Genomic DNA, 20,151 nt, shown 5'->3' on the forward strand with positions numbered 1-20,151 from the left:
GCTGTGTAAGATCACTTAGCCACTGAGCAATGAAGGACAGGAAGCCACTTTCTGATGCTCAATTAACTGCAGTCTTCTAACTTCTGCACCATGAGATGATTGAGAGTCAAGTCCCAGCTCCATCACTGACTACAGGGGTTGGGCAAATCACTTAACCTGCCAGCTTTCCAGTATCTATTTCCAAGTAGAAAATGATCAAATAGTATCTCTGACAAATGCCTTAAAAGTCATGATATGCTTTAAAAGTTATTAAAATATTTTTGCATTATTACTATTTTATATCATGGCCTATGCGATATTAAATAAATGGTTTATATTACAAATTAAATAGTTTTAGCCATAGCCCTCTAGCAGATTAACTATTCTCTGAATGTGCATTGGAAATTGTAGAAGGATAACTTCTGCAGTCTGTTGGTGTTTAGCTAGCAGAGAAATCTAGCAGAATCCAGATAGAGGCCTTTTAGTAGTCAAGAAGTAAACTAAGTATTGTCAAAATCTAATTCATTATAATTTTCATTTTGACTAGGTAAGTACATTAATATGGTTCAAATTTCAAAAAACAACAAAGGGGATTAATTGGAAAGTCTCCTTACCTTGTCTTCTAACTTCTCAGATGCTCTACCCAGAGACAGCCAGTGTTTCATCAATTTCTTATGTACCCTTCCAAAGATACACAGGTCTATCTGTCTATTCCCCATCAACTTGCTATGTAAATGATAGCTTCCTATACATATCTTTAGCCTTGCTTTTTTCTATTTAATATAGAGTAAAAAAGGCAAACAGAGAGAGAGGGGGAGGAAGAAAGGGGAGGGAGGGAGGGAGGTGGAGAGAGAGAGAAAATGTGCATGTGTTTATAGCTGCATAGTATTTTGTGGACTGGGTTAAATGTAACTAGCCATATCCCTTTCTAAAGAATATTAAGGTTCTTTTCAAAGCTGAAATGAGCAATCTTATGCACTCATCATTTGCAAGTAGATGTACTGAATAAAAACCTAGAAGGAGAATTGCTGTGTCAAAGATGTACATTTGTGATTTTTATAGATGCAACCAAACTGTTCTTCATAAAGTTTGAACCAATTTACACTTCATAGAGTTCTAACATACCCAATGATGCTTGCTTTTCTAAACTCTTAACACTACATATTATCGAAATTAATGAGCAACTGTCAAATAGTATTTTCTTTCTACAATTTTTAGTTTTGCTTGTGTAATAGATCCTTCTGAGAAGGTATAAAGTGCTAATAGGTATGAAAACAAGATGACAATAAATCACCAAATCTCAGAAGATTCAGGCTTAAAGGCATGGCTCAAGCAAAAGAGCACCTGCCTAAGCAAGTTCAAAGCCTTGAGTTGAAACCCCAGTACCACCAAAAAAAAAGAAAAAAGACTCAAAGGCAAATTTTACAACAAATGGGAAAAAAATGTTTTACTTAGCATAAAGAGATATTTTCTTCTAAAAGGAGAAGCATAGCACATATGAATAAAAAAAGAGAAGCATGGTTAAAACATGCACCCCCAAATGCATACATAGTAAATTCATAAGTGACTATGAGAAACTAGGAATAGTTTCTTTCTTTGATTTTTAACATTTACTTGCTTCCAATATGAAAATATTAGGAACACATATATATGTATGCATATATATAAATATGATATACACACACATATACACATACAGTCAGCCTGGCTTTGATTATTTTGAAGATTCAAATTTGTTCTTGCTTGATATATTGGGGAACAATATGAACAATTTCATTTGTGAGAAACACTAAGTTTAAAGACAAAAACCTGTACCCAGCTATACCAGGAGGCATAGAAATTAAAAAAAAAATGTCTATAGTATGTCCCTTGAACATCTACCAGGTAGTCATAACAGGATGGTACTGGCAGAAGGATAGACATTATAGGTCAATGGAATAGAATTTAAGAGTCTACATATTATTAAAACCATGTGTTTGCTGGTTGTGATGGTGCATACCTGTAATCCCAGAACTTGGGAGGTAGAGGCAGGAAGATCATGAATTCAAGGCCAGCCTGAGCTACATAATGAGATCTTGTCTAAGTAAATAATCATAACATTATGTTTATGATCAACTGATTTTTGACACTGGCAACAAAACCATTCAATGGGAAAAACAGCTACAAATGTTGTTGAAATAACTGGATAGCCACATGAAAAAGAATGGAGATGGACCCTTACCTCACACCATATGTAAAAGCTAACACAAAATAAGACCTCCAGTAAAAGCCAAAATTATAAAATTCTTAGAAAATATAGGAGTAAATCTTCATGACCTTGGATTCGATATAGGTTCTTAAACGTGACCCTAAAATCCATAAGCAACAGAGTAAAAAATAGATAAACAGGATTTTATCAAAATTAAAACATTTTGTGCTTTAAATAGCACCTGATGATAAGGGAGCTACCTCTAGAATATATTAAAAAACTCTATCAATTTTTTAATCAATAATAAAAGACGACCCACTTAAAAATTACTTGAGTATTTAGAGACCTTTCTTCAATGAAAACATGTAACGGCTAATAAGCACATAAAAGGATTCTTGACATCAGTAAGCAGGAAATCCAAATAAGAAAACACAATGAGGCCATGCCAGTAGAGGCAGAGATCAGGAGAATCAAGTTTGAAGCCATTCTGGGCAAAAAGTTCCAGAGACCCCATCTCAACCAATGGTTGGGCATGGTGTGTGTCTGTCATCCAGCTATGTAGGGAAGCACAAATAACAGGCTCATGGTCCAGGCAAGCCCCAGGCAAAAACAAAGACCTCCTCCAAAACAATGACTAAAGCAAAAAAGAGCTAAGGGCATGGCTTATGTGGCAAGGACGCCTTCATAGCAAGCTTGAGGGCCTGAGTTCAAATCACACTGCTGACAAAAAATGTCAGAAAACAATTGTTATTGAAGATATAGGAAAACTGGAACTGCCATACACGGCTATGCCAATATGAAGTGGTGCAGCCATTTTGAAAAACAGTCTGGAAGTTCCTCAAATGATTAAATACGGAATTGCCATATGACACAGCATATGATTCCCTTCCTGGACATACATCCACAAGAAATAAAAATATATGCCCAAAGACCAGTACACAAATGTTTATAGCATCTTACTCAAAATAACCAGAAGGCAGAAAAAACCCAACTCTTTATCCAACTGATGAACGGATAAACAAAGGTATTATATAGCCATAACAATGGGAAGTTATTCAGCCATTAAAAGAAAATGAAGTGCTGATACATGCTACGGCATGGATGACCTTGAAAACATTATGCTAACTGAAAGGAGTGAGTCACAAAGGACCACAGATTGTATGGTCCATTTATATGAAATGTGTGTAGGCAACTCTACAGAAACAGGAACAGAGGTTGTTTAGGGATTGGGCAGGTTTCTGATAGGATGAGGAGGTGATATATAAAGGATACATGGTTTCTTTTAAAGATGATGAAAATGTTCTAAAATTGACTCATGATTATATATGTATCTGTGAATATGTAAAACCACTAAATCACATACTTTAAAAGGGTGACATGTATGGTATACGAAATATATCTCAATATGGGTCTTAAAAAAATCTCCCAGCTATCTCAGTGTACTTAAAGTATCATGAGCCACACCCATCCACATCTGTTGGTCAGATTTCAACAACCATCCCTTACTACTACACAACTCACAAGAGATAACCCTTCCCATGGCTACTTCAAAAAGCAAACTTCAGGTCTTTTCCTAGGAAATGAACAATACTCAGTGTAATATTTATGTATTTCATAAGCATTTAACAATGTAAAACTGTGCTGCCACTTCCAGTAAGTTGCTATTTCCTCTTATGTGTCACTGATGAACTTTCTAAGCATTATATTCCTAACCCAATCTTTCCCATAAGTTCTGTGGTTTTCATTGCCCAATTTTGCAAACTGCAATGATTTTTAGGAACACAGGCCAAGTTACAAAAGAACTAACTATAAAATCAGATGAGTGTTTCCCCTAAAACATCATTAATTATTAGACACAGAATTCAAAGCTGCATAAATCATGAATTCAAACCAATAAGAGTTCAACCAGTTTTCACTGCTTAAAAACTTCAAATAAAATGCTAAAAGAAATAAATTGCACTTGTGATGTTGTGGTAAGAACAGGGAAAATTTTTTCAGTTGTTACACTTTTGTTTCCTAGAGACTTTATGAATAAAAGATTATTCTTTAAAACAGAACAACAACAACAAACAACAATCATTTCAAAGGAAAAAAAAGTGACTTACAGAGCCAAGCTAAGCTCCTCAGCATGCCCCCGCTGCTCTCCTTGGGTTATTAATCTCCAAATTATCCAAAAATATCAAGTTCATTTCAGTTTCTATGTTTTTCTGCCTAGCACAAAGTATCTTTCCGTTCTTACTGTATTTTATACTCCTGATTCCAGTCCATCACAAATCATCCTCCTCTCCAGCTTCGTTCCTCACTGGTTCTCTACTTCTCTGTTCCTACAACACTGATTGCTGAATTTAGTTCCACACTATTTGATCTTTCATTCTAACCCCTGAACATGCAAGCTCCTGGGAGGAAAATATTCCTAATACTTCACAGTTCACATGGAGCTTAGTATAATGTGGAACACAGAGTAAGTGCTCGAGAAGTGTTTGCAAGTAGGAACCAAATAATCTTCTGGTTTTCTTAGAACTCAACCATTTCTACTATGGATCATTTCAATGCCTCTGAAGAAGCTAAAATTTTAACTTAGCCATGCTGAAAACATATAGAGCTGTGAAAGAAATGAAATCCTGTAAAGCTTGCACTCCGAAATCTTACCAAAGGCTAAATATGAATTATCATTGTTACATGAAACATTTTTAGACTATGGACCCCATTTCTACATTATGAAATGTATGTAAGCAATTTTATTTGTAGTATTTTTCTCAGAGTGTCAAATTTTCCCTGTGGGTTTCAAAGCTTTCTTTTGGTAGCAGAAACATTTTTTCAAACAAGTACGCAGCTGGACAAAAGAAAGCTATGTAATAGAAGATTTTAGTGAATTAAGTTATATCACTTGACTGTAGTTCTGCCTGCCTGGGTTCCTCTCAAATCAGCCATTCCCTGTCCCCCTCCCCCAAGTGCACTGTCCCCTTCTGGCATCTTTCAGAACCATCCAGTGCTGAGAAACACTCAGAATCAGCAACAGATTTCCATGAATAGAAAAATGCCTCATTAATTTTTTAAACTACCAACATTATTAAAATACAAAATGCAAACTTACCCATTTCTACTGAAAACTCTTAGCCATGCTTTGAGGTTTGGTCCTAACAAACATAAACAAGGTACAGTAGTGAAAGTAGACAAAATAACTGCAAATAAAAAGGTTTCCAATGCCAACCTAGAAAAACAATTAATTTTTTTTAAATATTAAAGGTATATAGATAATTTTTATTACCCAAACAGATTTAATATATTCTTATATTCACTTTGAACTGCTACATGAGTCCCACCACGATGAGGACTATAAGGACTACTAAAATATAAGCTTTAAAAAAACAATCTAGCAAATATCTGGTTTTAATGACAGATTTCAGAAATATTAAAATACCTAAGAGCCACAATGAGATCTCATTATAAGAACATCATTTCTAGATAACTAGCTTTCTCCCTCAATAATCTCTGGAACTTTCCCTACAGCTAGTGGTCAAACTTTATTTTGGAACCAACTGGGGGCTCCTCTCTTACAGTTTCTGATTGAGGCCTGAGAATTTACATTCTGACAAAATGTTTGTACTGCTAGTTGGTAGACCATATTTTGAGAACTATGTTCCATTCATTCATTCTATTCTAAGATGGATTGGACATAAAGTACCATTTCCCATGACAAAAGTCATATCCTCCCCCGTCCAGAAAAGAATGACCTGTTAGGTGAATGCATGCATACAATTATGTGTAAATATATGTACCTATACAAAGCTATATGTGCATGTATGTATATTACATAATCACTCTTTTCACCATGATCATTAATCACTGATAAAATGAAGTTTCTCAAACTATAATGAACATTTTATAAGATACATTGTTTGATTTAGTTTCCACTAATTTGAAATTGGATAAATTTTGCCTATAAACATTGGCTTACTAATGATTTGAATACAGGACTCTATTGACTTTCTTTAGGAAATCAAATTCTTTCAAGTACTTCAGAATCACATTTACTATGGTTCTGAGGGCCACACATTCATAGTTAGTTTCTCATCGCCCTCTCTCCTCCCAATGTACAGTTGGATAATGGAGCACTAGGTACAGAAGCGTTTAATCAATTAAGTATACTATACCACTGCTTTAAAAAAGAATAACACTGCTAAAAACAGGCACTGATGTTGTTGTCTTTCCTTGATCCATTAATTGAATAAGCCATGATTTTTCTTTAATTGCCAACAGAGTTAGCACACTGTTTAGTAAACGTTTCACACAGAAATTTAAAGTAAAATTTTCAAACTTACTCTATTAGTGGTGCTCCATATAGAACAAAAATCACATGAAGGGAGACACAAGACATGAAAAAGTAGATACAGCATTTCAAAAATCTGGTTACCTAAGAGAGGAATGAATAATATGAAGACTCAATAGAATGTCTAAAGGACCATAACTCTTCCATTTAACCTACAAATACAACTTGTTCCCATAATATGTGAAACAGCTGAATGTTCTTTGTTGCTTGTCCTCAAGTTAGAACACATCTTGTGCTGCCACATCTACCAGCCCTCAATATAGATTATAAAAAAGCTTAAAAAGGCAAAGATCACACATACCCGTATTTTACCCACCCAGCCAATACGAGAGTCAAAAAGGATTGGTTTCTATGAAATGTTTTGAGTTACATATGTTAATCAATACTTATGAAATATTTACTGATGACAAGAGTACAAGGATACAAAAAAAAGACTACTATGAATGATACATGAAACAGCTGCAGAAAATTACAATAAATTTTTTTCATTTTAAAACTCCTGGGAAAATTGTACCAGAGAACACTAAATAATAACAACACTAAATACCAAATAATCATACTCATATTACTGTGTGAACCATGTAAAAAACCAGAACATCTATAAATAGGCTCCTACGTGCTGCCTGCTTGATTTGCAACAGAAGATATAATTTAAAAATACCTATTAAGCTTTTTAATTCATAAGGCAGCAAAGGTGTATGTTAGCATTAAGTATCAAGTGAGGATTTTATTAAAGTAAGAGTCAAGTGTTATAGTACAGTGATTATTCTAGAAAATTAACTCAATATCTGAAAACTGTTTAGTCAAGGAAAACTGTTTAAAATAATAATTATCATAGTGACTTATTTTGCAATTTCTGAAAAAAAAATTGTCTTTCAGAAGTGTAAAAATAAAGTGCAATGTTTTATAAAATGTGATTTAAAGAGAGACAGCCACATGTATTTATCTTCAATGCTATGATTTATAGGCTCAGAATGCCTATGTTGTGACCCACTGAAGAAGTCATAATTCCATAATTAATGCACAGCAATGATCTATCAAGCATGTGGGGAGCAAGCAGCAAGCTACTAATTTGAAAAACAAATCACGCTCCTTTGCATACTGTATATAACTCAATAAGGACTTGACTAATACTTTATTCTTGTACTGAAACACTACCTCCATACAAAAATTGGTTATCAAGAAGACTTACCTTGTATGATAATGAACTTCTTCTAGAGGATACATTTGGTTTCACTACTAAGCACAACAGGAGATTGACAGTGGTTACAAAAACAGAGCAGATGCACAACCACACCAAATGTGTTTCCAATATTGAGAAGTTCTCCAAGAAGAATGACGGAATGAAGACGCTTAGGATAACTGAAAATACGCATAAAAGATGAGTGTACAGAAGTCTCTTGATATCAGTATCTTTCATGGTGTTTTCGATGGCTATCTAATGAAAAACAAATTAAGAAAAATATGTAAAATGATTTAATAATGATTTTTCCCATTTCCTAAATACTTCAACCTCTTAACAATAAGCCATGAACTAAAGTCAATTTTGTACGGGCAACATATTTTTCTATCAAAACACAGAAAGATACATACATGTAAATGCAATGTAGGCTTAGCACTATGCTATTTTAGATTTTTCCTGATATAGTACAACAATCTCCCAGAGCTTAAAAAAGGCAAATCCTACAAATTTCTTAAATATTTATGACTTGGTTTCTGCAAAAAGATCATGTTTTAGGACCAGTTAAGCAATTTATTTTACTTCTGCCACAATCATGAAGATGAAATCAACTGCACAGATTAAATGATCTGACCAGCTGGAAATATAACCAAACATTCTCGACACTCATGGACACATATGCGGACATAATGTTAAGGAGTTCATTAAATAGTTGATGTTACATTCTGAATATCTCCCAAAATAGAAACGTACACACGCACACACACAAAGAGGGTAGGGAGCACTAGCGTGAAAGGAAAAAGGGCGAACCTGGGCATTGTCCTACTAGCCCTCATTTAACTCACACAATCATTTTTCACGGGCAAAAACTGGATGAACAAGTTAGGAGTCACGTCCAAAGATTTACGAGCCAAACCCATTTCAAAGCCTAGCCTCTTTAACGTGAAGATAAACTCCAGGGATCAGGAAGGGACAAAGGAAGTTTCTTAGATTCTCTGCTGAATGCGGGTCGGGCATAGGGATCAGCGGCCCCTCAACCCTACCGTGGGTCGCTCGGGACTCTGCTCCAGCCTCTGCCGGAGGCTGGGCAGCGTGGGCTGCGGGAAAACAGAGGAGGCGCGTAATCAAAGAGCACAGGTGAAGGGGACAAGCGAAAGCAGAGGGACTGATTCAGAAACTCGCATCCGAGAGTCGGTCCATCAAGAGTCAATGGATCACAACGGAAGGGTGGCACTAGAGCAGGCGGCCCGGGTTAAGGCTGGCCGCGGTTGCGACGGTCGGCGGGCACCCGCGGGAGGTGAGAGTGCCAGGGGCGTGCAGCTGGGCTTACCTAACTTTCCCGCCCGCGGAAGGGAAAGGGGGGGGCGACTGCCTCCCACTATCAGGCGCTGGCGGCTGCCATGGTCCTCGCGCAGGCGCATGCCCGGTGGGCGGAGACACACGACCGAACAGCCAATCGCAGAAGTGTAAGGGCGGGCCAATGAAAGCAGCCCCGCCTACTCGCTCGCGTTTAGCCATCCCGCGGCTTTCCAGGTGTAGGATAGGCGGGAGCCCTAGGCTGAGAAGCCGGAAATGGGTTGACGTAGGCGGAAGTGGGTTGACGTAGGCGGAAGCGGAATTCTTCCCAGGGTGTAGTGTTGATGTTTTCAAGCTGCAGCTGCTACTTCTACCGGCACATAGGACCGTCAACAGAAAGATGGTTTGTGAAAAATGTGAGTTAAGCGGTCGCGTCTGTGGGAGGAGGGGACTGGGAAACCTAACTAAACTTTTTGGGATCTTTGGCCCTCTTTTTCTTTCTCTCACACATCTCCGATTCTAACTTCTGTCGTCCTACTCTGTCATATGACCATTCTTGCTCCTTCCTAGGACCATATAGTTATATATATTTTGTGTTCAAAATAGTTCTGCACCTAGTTAGCTATTTCCGTTGCCTTTAGTAGTCCTCGATCTCGTCGATCACAGTTTATGAACTTGCTCCCTCAGGCTTAAAATGAATCTTCAAAATAATTTCTGTAGCAACCGGAGTTGCCATATGTAGTCAGTAAAGACTCCAGATAAACAGCAAATAACTTTTCAGTACTGTAAGTGTGTTTACTGCAATGTTTGAGTCGTGGTTTTGTTTGCTGTTCCTTACTGTTACAACTGCCTTGCCCTCATGCAATATTAGTGCATATTTTACTAAAAAAAACAACTCATTGGTTATCTGAAATTTAAATTTAACTGGGTATCCCGTATTTCATATGGTAGCTCTAAGTCAGCATCCCATCTAATGGCATATGAACTCTTTTCGCGAATACCTACAGCACTGGGGCCAGGAGAACAGGAGAGTCTCACCATCCTCAAGAAGGTCTACCTAGGCATTCCTGGCTTTTAGAAAAGTCTTTTCTCCCTTTAATAGTAAAGACACTAAAGACCCAGTAGTTCTAATGCAAGCCCTTGAGATTTCTAAGTGTTTTTGTTTTATTTTTTAATTCATGAGCTACTTATATAATTTTAAAACAGCTTTCATATCCTCAAGTCTCTTTCCACAGGCTAGTCCTATCTGGCTTTTCTGTGACAAGCTTTCAACTCCTCATCATCGCAATTGCTGTCTGGTGAATGTAATACATCTTGTTTATAACCCCTCAGTAGATACAACTTTGGACACAGACACCCATCAGTTTCTTTTTTGAAAGTTTTTAAATTTTTTTATCATACATTAATAATATGGGGAGATTTCATTGTGATAATTTCATACATGTGTACAGTGGACTTGGAACAAGTTCATCTCCTACCCATGAGTTTCAAGTAGAGTTCTTACAGGAGGTAAAAGAATGTCATGGGTTGAGCTACTTAATATTTCTTGGCTCCTGTTTCCTCATCTGAGAAATGAAAATTATACATAATTTATGGAGTTTTGTGAGAATTAAATAATATAATTTCCAGTATAAAAACGCTTTAATATGTACTCAAAAACTGATGATATCTGTCATAACTCACACACAACACACCCCACCCACCCACAAATATGTGGCACTCAGAATTAAACTCTGCTCCACTCTGAGACAGAGTAGAAGTAATACCTCCCTCTTTCTAGATTCTATACCATGTACCATTGTAGCCTTATGTTAAGCTTTTTTAAAAAAAATTGAGATATAACCCACCCATTTGAAATGTATAAATCAGTGGATTTTAATATATTCATAGAGTTGTACACCATCAGTGCAGTCTGTCTTAGAACATTTTCATTACTCCAAAAAAGTGCATTATGCTTTTTTGACATTGATATCCTATAACTCTCCTCCATCCTTTATGTGCAGTTTTTTTGGTTTTTGCATGTTTAATTTTTTATTAAATGCAACTTAAATATATTTATACGCCTACCTTTTCATCTTTTGTGCCTTTTTTGTAAGTTTTTGTTAATTCTGTACAGTTTAACCTTAGAAGACAAGAATTCTGTGTGGTTTCACTCATTTGTAATTCTTTTTACACTATAAGTACTTTGTCCCAAGGGAAATTGAGGATACTGGGAAAAATATGAGTTAATATCTCAAGATACATAAAATTTTTGATAATCCAGAATCTAGTGTGGTATTAAAATAAAACATACATATTTTGTTCTAGGACATGATGTATATCATAAAAGGTCATTCCCTCTTACTACTATTTTTTACTTCTCTGTTCTGAAAATGTAACCTCTCATTATTTTTCATCTCCAATCTGTCAGCTCATTCCACTTATGCTGTAAATAAGCTGAAGTCTCTCACATATAAAACTGTACTTTCAAGCAACTACCTTAGTGCTCTTTCCCTGCACCATAAATTGTTTAAAAGACTTCATTGTATTGGTTGTATGCAGATTTTCATAGTTACTTATTAGCCTTTACAAACTGACTTTCCACACTAGTGAAAGAACTTTCGAAAGTTCACCAGTAACCTCCCAATCACTAAGTTCAAAATCTTCTCTTTTGGTCTTTCTCTGACTCCATTTGACTCTTTTGGAAGTGTTTGACTCCAAGTAACACATTCATACCAATGAATTTCTAGTGCTCTAATTCATAGTTTTATTTTTGTTAGCACTTTATGTAGTGGTTTATACATCCTAAATGATTAGTGCATATTTATGGAATGGAGAGAGGCTTATTTAAAGTATGAACAAATGATGAAAATCTATCATAAGCCATCTTTATATCCTGTGAAATTTACTGAGGTCAGCTATCCTTGCCCACAGTTAGCATCTTGAGTCTCAGTTCACTGACTTCTACCCCAGCATTAGCAGACACCTATTGTAATATGACTGTTGATGCCATTGTGAACCATAGGCATGATGTAGCATATTCATTAGATGCTAAATTCTCCCCTTTTTACTATCTTGTTATAATAGGTGAAAAGAAACTTGGAACTGTTATCACCCCAGACACTTGGAAGGATGGTGCAAGAAATACCACAGGTATTTTTTTCTTTTAGAAAGTAGAAATTAATCAAATGCTTTTTATGAATACTATTTTAGCTTATATATTATTTGTAAAATGCAATGTTGTTACACATTCAGTGTACTTCATCTCTATTAAACACTAAAAAATATCAGGTTCCCCAGTGATTTAGGATCTTCTACTTTGTGCTGAGTTACATGTATGGGCTCTTAGTATAAAGTTAGGAGATAGCAGAATTATTAAATGATTTTTCAAGTGATGACTACACCTCAGTGCTTGATATGATCGAGCTTAGTAATGTCTGTATTTAATTTCCTTCTCTTCACCTGAGTTTTACGTTCTTGAACAAATTTAAACCATTTTCACTTTCATTATCATTACATACATACAGCAAAGTATATTTTCCAAAGGAAGGAAAAAGCCAGGCATGGTTGGACATGCCCATAATCAAAGCATACAGAAGACTGAGGCAGGAAGATTGCAAGTTCAAGGCCAGTCTGAAGTATATAGTGATACTCTGTCTCCAAAAATAAAAAGCCATGTGCAGTCACCTCCACCTATAATCCTAGCTACTTGAGAGGCAGAGATCTGGAGGATTGTGGTTGGAGGCCAACCTGAACAAAAAATTGATGAGATCCCATCTCGATCAATAAGCTGGGTGTGGTGGCATACACGCACCTGTCATCCTAGCTATCTGGGAGAAGTAAATAGGATCACAGTCCAGCCCCAGCAAAGATGCAAGACTCTATCTGAAAAATAACTAAAGCTAGAAAGGGCTGAGAGTGTGGCTCAAGTGGTAGAGTACCTGCCTAGAATGTGTGAGGTCCTGAGTTCAAACTCCAGTACCACCAAAAAAAGGAGAAGGAAAAGAAATACTGTCACTGTACTCAAGATCTATGACACCAAAGTTGAGGCTTCTAGATCTTACAGTAGAAAAGAAAATGTGGGCCCATCCCTAAAGAACTGCTTTGAGTCTGAGAAATTAAGTGATTGTATTTTTTTTTTTACAAATTTTTACTGTTTCCCTAATAAATAATTGTTTCCAAGTCATAAGAGTTTGAGCATTAAATAAGGATTTAAAAAATTTAGACTCAGGGTATTCAATTGCCAGGAGGTAAAAAAAAAAAAAAATGAACTTTTTAACTAATTGCTAACTATTAGATACTGTGTCAAATGCATAGAAATAAGTCACTAACATGTATATATATTTTGATGTAGAAAGTGGTGGAAGAAAGCTGAATGAAAATAAAGCTTTGACTTCAAAAAAAGCAAGGTGGGTAAGAGCATCCATAGAGTGGTTATAAATTCCACTCTTTAATATTAAGCCTACTGGAGTGAATTTGTTATACCTCATCCCCTTGTGATTATAAAACATAGAGTTAGGTAGCTCCTGGCACACAAAGGCAAGCTATGTTATAACCTGCTGGTTTCACCCATTCCTCTTAACTGTATCAATATTATGAAGATATTAGTGCCATTTCCTTTATGTAATTTTACTGGAAAATATGACTTTTACTATTTCTTAATTAACTTACAAATCAGAGGCAACAGAGAAACATAGAGAAATTGAAGCTTTAGAGTCAGTCCTTAAGTATAAATCTAGATTCTGTCACTGTCTAGCCCTGTAATGCCATGCAAGTTACCTGTTTCTTAACCTTTCTAAGCTCCTTTTTAATAAGAGAATGGCCATAAAAAAGTCTCCCATCTTAAGAACAGTATTTTGACATCATGCTTTATTACATCCATTCTTTAAAAATTCCATGAACCTTTCTAGCTGCCATCCCATTTCCTTGCTTGTTTTCATAGCCAGAGTTTTCAAAATATGATCTGGATATTTTCTCAGTGTCCTTAAGTTACATTCTCTGTTTCAGCTATTCTGATCATGCCTTCATCACCACCAACACCTTGAAACTGCTCTCATCAGGGTCACAATAAACCTTTAAAAGTAATGGCCACTTCTCTAGTCTTACCTCACTTCACCTCTTAACAACTCTTTTCGGCAACCCTTTATTCTCCTGGCTTCTGGGACACCCACTCTCCTGGTTTTCCTCCCAACTCCCTTCTCAACTGAGTGACTTAGGACTTAATCCTAGACTTTGTTTTTTGTATTTATACATTTTTATACTTTGCTAAAGGAACTGTTACATTGGCTTTAAATTCAAACTATGTGTTAACAATTCTCAAATTATATCTAGCTGCTTACCTTACTAACCTAATCTGATGTCTAACAGGCAACCTCTTTTTCTTCAGTCTTCCCATCATAGTAACGCTATTGTTTAATCCAGTTGTTCAAGCCTAAAAGCTTCTGAGTCTTCCCCTTCTGCTACCATATCTATCAGTAAATTCTTTGGATCTACCTCCAATATATAACTTGGATCCACCTGCTTTTGTTCATTTCACTTCTATTACCCTGTTCCAAACCACTATTAATTCTTACTTGTATACTGAAAAATTTTCTAGCTAGCTCCTTGCTTTTTCTCTCATTTCCTATAATTGTCTCATAGTAACCAGAATGGTAATTTGGAAAGATCATGTAATTCTTTTGCTTTGAATCCACCAATAGTTTTCTTTTTTACATGGAGTATAACCTAAGCCCCCTACCATGTTCTTTACAGGACAGGGTACTCCATGATATATTATCTCCCTTCTCTTCTAACTTCCTGTTGTACCATACTCCTTCTCGTATTCATGTAACATCCTCATTAGCTATGCCAAGCCCACTCCCACCTAAAGTCTATGCTTGCCACTCCCTTCTGGGATCCTCCCTCAGAGCATATATATCTGATGTCTTCTTTGTTGAGTTTAGGCTGAAATGTCACTTCCTCAAAGAGCAGGCATTTAAACTAATCTTTTCTCTCATCCCCACCACAGTATTGTTTGAATTTTTCTCTATAACACTTACTAGCTATCTGAAAAACTTGCTAGTTTTCTTGGATTGTCTTTTCCCTTATTATTTAATCTGTTCCCATTATCATTTGAGTTTGGTGAGGACTGGGAATTTTTAATGTTCATCTTTAGTATTTAGATCAGTAACTGATACATAGTAGGAACTCAATAGGTATTTGCTAAATAAACTAACACTTGTTTAATGAAATCATTCCAAGGATTCGAAATAATAACAGTAAAATTTTTACTATATAGTATCTAGCACATAGTAGCTGTGTATTAAATAACTGATACAAAATAGCATATAGCAGATTTACCTAATCTTCAATACAACATAACACTATATTGTTGACTGACGTATTGATCTAAGATCATTCAGTTTTTACTAAGTTGTTATTTTTACAGATTGTACAGTTTTATATACTTTCAGTTTCTGCTCTCAAACTTATTCTGATATCATTAAAATAGTTATTACTTTTGGGTACTCTAAATATCTCACTTTAGAAAGTATACTACTATATTACATTAAATCTTCAATACCATATTTATAATATACATCATTACTTAAAGAAAAGTCTGTGCCAGCCAGACACTTATGGCTCACGCCTGTAATCCTAGCTACCTGGGAGGTGAAGATCAGGGGGATCGAGACCCAATCTCGAAAATATGCAGTACAGAAAAAGGTCTTGCAGAGTGACTCAAGTGGTAGAGCAGCTGCCTAGCAAACATGATGCCAAATTCAAACAAATTGAAACCCCACTGCCACCAAAAAACACCTGCCAATTAATAGGAAAATTTCAGAGGTTAGAATGTCATCTTATAATAATAAAAATAGGGTTTTAAGAAAAAGTACTTTCCAGATACATAGGTCCAAACAAATTGAGCTTATTGAAAAGAAGAAAGTGTAGTCTTCTCTTGTGGGGAATAAAGTGATATTCTCTTGGGTTTGAAAAGTTAACCTTTGGAAGTGAAAGCTGTTAGCCAGGCATGGTGACACACACCTGTAATCCCAGCCCAGCACTCTAGAGGCTGTGGCAGGGAGATTGTGAGTTTTAGAACAACCTGGATAGTATAGTGAGACCCTGTCTCAAAAAAAAAAAAGTAAGGTAAAATAGAAACTGAGCTGTTGTGGTATACCCCAAGAGAAGATACCAGGTCTAGGACACTTTGTGAGAATAAACATATAAAATCATTTTGTAGGTAGGGAAAGTTTAAATCAGTGTGCTACTGCCCATTTAGGGGGAAATATTTAAGTTATTTTATACTCTAGTCACTGTAGGATGACATTTTTATATAGTAGAGGCTTGTTTATCCAGAGGGATTGGGCCAGATAATTAAAGTAGGACATCATTAAAAGATACACATACCTTATTTTAAAATCTGTAGATGCATTTGTCCCTTATTTGGTATTGAGACAAAGCCTTTTAAGTATGAGTCGCTGACAAGAGTTAGGATGCTTTTCCTCAAATAAATCATAACCAGAATATACATTTTCATCATCTTTAGAGCAGGGAAAAAAACTAATGCTTGCAAAGTGCTTCCACTTGTGATTTTCCCCCATTTTAAACAGTTGCCTCGCACACACCTAAGTGTGTTACTGGTAGGTGGTCTCTGAAGACTCTGGTCAGAAGATTCTTAGGCTCATGTCCCAGCAAAACATTGAACAGAAAGCAGAACAAAGGTTTTTTTGAAAGCAGAGAGAACATGAGTTTTAAAGAAAGCATTGCTAGAGAAAAGCAATGGTCATTCTGGTCATTCTGGCCAGATGACTCAGAAGCCAGAAAGCCTTGAGCTTTGTTAGAGGGGCAATTTACATACTGCAAAGGCCCAGTGGGAATGGGGGTTAGATCTGGGGGGGTCTTTGTAAGATGGGCTAGGATGGGTGTACAGAGTATCATTGGGTCCACCCTACACCCAGAATATGGTTTTTCTTTCTGTGGTTTTTTTTTTTTTTTTTTTGGTACCTGTTGTTTCAGGATGTTGATGTTGATACATCCTAGAGTAGATAACTAGAAAATACCTTATGACTTTCTGTGACCTTTGTAGGTTATTTTGATCCTAATGGAAGCTGTTAAGTGTTTTACTCTCAGAGGCCTTAAAGCCTCATTTTCAGTTCTCTTTGTACATCCCATTGCTTCCTTGGGCCGGGATAAGGAGGGGTTTCTTCTTCCTCTATACTAGCCTGTCTTAAGTCATTACAGTCTTAAGGATTACACTTACCTAGTCATCCTAAAGCAGTCACTTAGTTTTCAAGGAACCATTCATTCCTTTGTACTCATATTTCATCAATTTTCCTAATATTTATATCAAACAAACAATGACAAATACAAGTGACAGGAATAGGTTTGGGAATGAATTCAACTGACTTTTCACAATTGTGGAGCTTACATGGAAGGAGCAGAGAAGTGCAGGCATATTAGATAGTAGGCCACCCAGAAGGGGGCTGGGCTGCCTGAGGGTTGTAGAATTTGATAGAAGGAATGATGAGCATGAATTAATCCTGAATGTTGTTTACTTAGGGTTAAGAGTGTTTCTACTGTAGTGTACATTTTTTTTTCTTTCTTTCAAAAAAAAATCTAGATTCGATCCATATGGAAAGAATAAGTTCTCCACTTGCAGAATTTGTAAAAGTTCTGTACACCAACCAGGTTCTCATTATTGCCAGGGCTGTGCCTACAAAAAGGGTAAGTTTCTTTTAATTTCATTTTTCTATTTATAACAAACCTACTTCATTTGCTACTGATTTGAATAACAGAAAAGGAATAGTCTTTTATAAATTCTACTAGTCAGATACTTTCTTTCCCCAAGGCAAAATAGAACTTAAAGTATTTTCATAGTGAATTTTTTTTTCTTTTATGATGCTGTTAAGTAATGTCTTAAGCTTCAGGATTGAGATAGATAAACCAAACAGTATTATAACTTGATTTCTCACTTTTTTTTTTGTTTTGTTTTATTTTGTTTCAGGCATCTGTGCGATGTGTGGCAAAAAGGTTTTGGATACCAAAAACTACAAGCAAACGTCTGTCTAGACTTATTGAAGTTTCTGGCTTTTTATGGTTTTACTTTCTGCTTTGAATTCTCAAAACATGACATAGATAGTCAGTTTACAATGTAACTGTTTCAAGTCAAATGATTAAGTTAAACCAGGGAAGTTGCTAAGTAGTCATTGTTTTCTTCTCAAGAAGTTCTGACAGCAACAGTGTAAATAGTCTTTTGTTTAAGTGATTATTTTCCTTCTGAACATTTTATTGAACTAGTGTAAGTGGCAAATTTAATGAAAAAATATTTGTGAGTTCTGTATGCACTTTTTATTTAACATAATTCATATAATTCTTATATCATCTAGTTTACTTATGGATATTGCAAAAGTGAGACGATTATTGATATCTTACTCTGAACTTAGACTCCAGACTTAGAATTCTTCCCTCATTCTCTTTCTGGTATCATAATTTTTAGAATCAACAGGGGCTTAATTAATTGCAGTTTCATTAAATATTTAAATATTTGAGGCCGTTATTGCTGAATAGTTCCTTAGTACTTAGTTCAGACCCAAATTAAAGACAAGTTGAATTCCTGATTATTTTTAGTTTGTTCTTAAAACCAAAATGCCAGTTCTTTCATATGAGCACAAGAACATGAGAAACATTGATTTGTCCAAATAAATATACTAGATTTCAGAAAACATATTATACATCTTACCTTGAGTTCAAATTGTCATGAAAGCCAGAACAGAGTGTTCATGACAGTGTTCATCCATGTTCATGTGTAATGAAAGTTAATCCCTACTTTGAAGCAAGAAAATGAACTTTTTAAAATTTTTTCCACTCCACCCCTTCCCACCCTACCCTACCCCACCCCCAGAAATAAATAGAACAAAGAACATCTTGACTCTCTCTCTCTTTTTTTTTTTTAATAACATAGACTGCTAGAGTTTCAAATAAAGATTTTTCTTACACTGTCTTCAGAGGTTCAGGACTTCTGCTTTTAAACCTGCAGCCTATTACAGAAGAACAAAAAAGTATTCCCTATTTTCAACTGCAATATGTATAAATATGTATCACTACTATACAATATGTAAGCTACTATAGACAAAGTGATAATAGATACTGTATTTTATTCTCTTAATATTGCTGTGAAAAGTGTTTAAAGTTTTAATTGTTCATTTTGTCTATAAGGTTTTTCAAATAGTGTTTTTCTAGGATACGTTGTTTATGCTTATTCAGAAAGATTAAAAGAATAATGTAAAATATAAATAATATTTCTGAGGGCAAAAAAATGTCCTCCCATGTTTTAATCAATTTGAGATTTTTAATTAAAATTATGTCACAAGGAACTCATAATAGCACCTGGTCAGAGAGTGTCCCAGATCCATTGGTTTGGTTGACTTTGAGAAAAGGATATTTCTCAGGGATCATTCTGTGAGCTACACTTGCACTCACCTTTTATATTCACACCTTGAGTAGCCTCCTTTTATGAGTGGATCCATTGACCATACTCAGGTTCTCCTGTAGAAATTTTTGTCACTATTATACCTCAGAACAGAGTGTAAGCATTAACTAATCTTCGTGTTACTGAAGTAGTAATAATGTGGCTGTTATAAATTGAGCAGAAGTAGCTACTACATGAGAAGGAAAGTCCCAAAACAGCATGAACATAAAATATTTTTTTAAAAGGAAGGCATAATAACAGAAGCCATAACAAAATTGAAGCAAAACATAACTTTTGTCAAAGTAAGCATAAAAGTGATGAAAAAAAGCTGTTTTTGAGTCTCCAGTTGCATTTAAAAGTACCAGAAACATGCCAGTTTATATATTTTATATATTCATTAAAATATGTATGTCACCATCAAGATGATAGAATTATATATGTATACAGAAGTTTGTATATGTATATGCAAATGGAAAACTCTGGGACTGTTTTCTCTGGGAGATCTTGTTACTAACCTCTCAAAATCTTTTAGCCCCTAGTTCCCTTATCTGGGGAAAAGTGGAGAGAACAAAAACTTTTAGTCTACTAGAAATACACACTTGCATGCATGTGTACATATGTTGGTTTGGGGAATTTTTAAGTAGAAAAAAATTATGCACGTTGACTTTTTTAATATTCTCCTTATTTGCTTTATCATTTTCTATTTCTTAAAATATCTTTCCTGAACCCATTTGCAGACATCATTTGCT

At 35.6% G+C, this 20,151-nt stretch overlaps 2 protein-coding genes across 2 annotated transcripts in view; one reads left to right on the plus strand and one right to left on the minus strand.

Moving 5' to 3' along the window:
- The window catches only part of Pigf (phosphatidylinositol glycan anchor biosynthesis class F), a 28,110-nt gene extending 18,972 nt beyond the window's left edge, over window positions 1-9,138 (minus strand). Inside the window, exons 1-4 of the mRNA XM_074049620.1 lie at window positions 9,008-9,138; window positions 7,690-7,935; window positions 6,490-6,581; window positions 5,262-5,378 (exon numbers count right to left, since the gene is read on the minus strand). Of these exons, the coding sequence (XP_073905721.1) occupies window positions 5,262-5,378; window positions 6,490-6,581; window positions 7,690-7,917 (437 nt within the window). The 5' untranslated portion in view covers window positions 7,918-7,935; window positions 9,008-9,138. The remainder of the gene's footprint in view (window positions 1-5,261; window positions 5,379-6,489; window positions 6,582-7,689; window positions 7,936-9,007) is intronic.
- Window positions 9,139-9,253: 115 nt separating this feature from the next.
- Cript (CXXC repeat containing interactor of PDZ3 domain) lies at window positions 9,254-18,859 on the plus strand. The gene is made up of 5 exons (XM_020155758.2): window positions 9,254-9,389; window positions 12,040-12,105; window positions 13,307-13,361; window positions 17,555-17,658; window positions 17,939-18,859. The coding sequence occupies exons 1-5, from the start codon at window positions 9,374-9,376 to the stop codon at window positions 18,001-18,003; spliced, it is 306 nt and encodes a 101-aa protein (XP_020011347.1). The 5' UTR covers window positions 9,254-9,373; the 3' UTR covers window positions 18,004-18,859.
- Window positions 18,860-20,151: the final 1,292 nt, after the last annotated feature.

Source organism: Castor canadensis, chromosome 12 (genome assembly GCF_047511655.1).
Source record: "Castor canadensis chromosome 12, mCasCan1.hap1v2, whole genome shotgun sequence".
NCBI lineage: Eukaryota > Metazoa > Chordata > Mammalia > Rodentia > Castoridae > Castor > Castor canadensis.

Excerpts from the sequence above, each read along its gene's own strand:
- Cript (XM_020155758.2), top strand. Across the intron at positions 12,106-13,306 it reads TGGTGCAAGAAATACCACAG|AAAGTGGTGGAAGAAAGCTG; the intron begins GTATTTTTTTCT and ends ATTTTGATGTAG. Across the intron at positions 17,659-17,938 it reads GGGCTGTGCCTACAAAAAGG|GCATCTGTGCGATGTGTGGC; the intron begins GTAAGTTTCTTT and ends ATTTTGTTTCAG.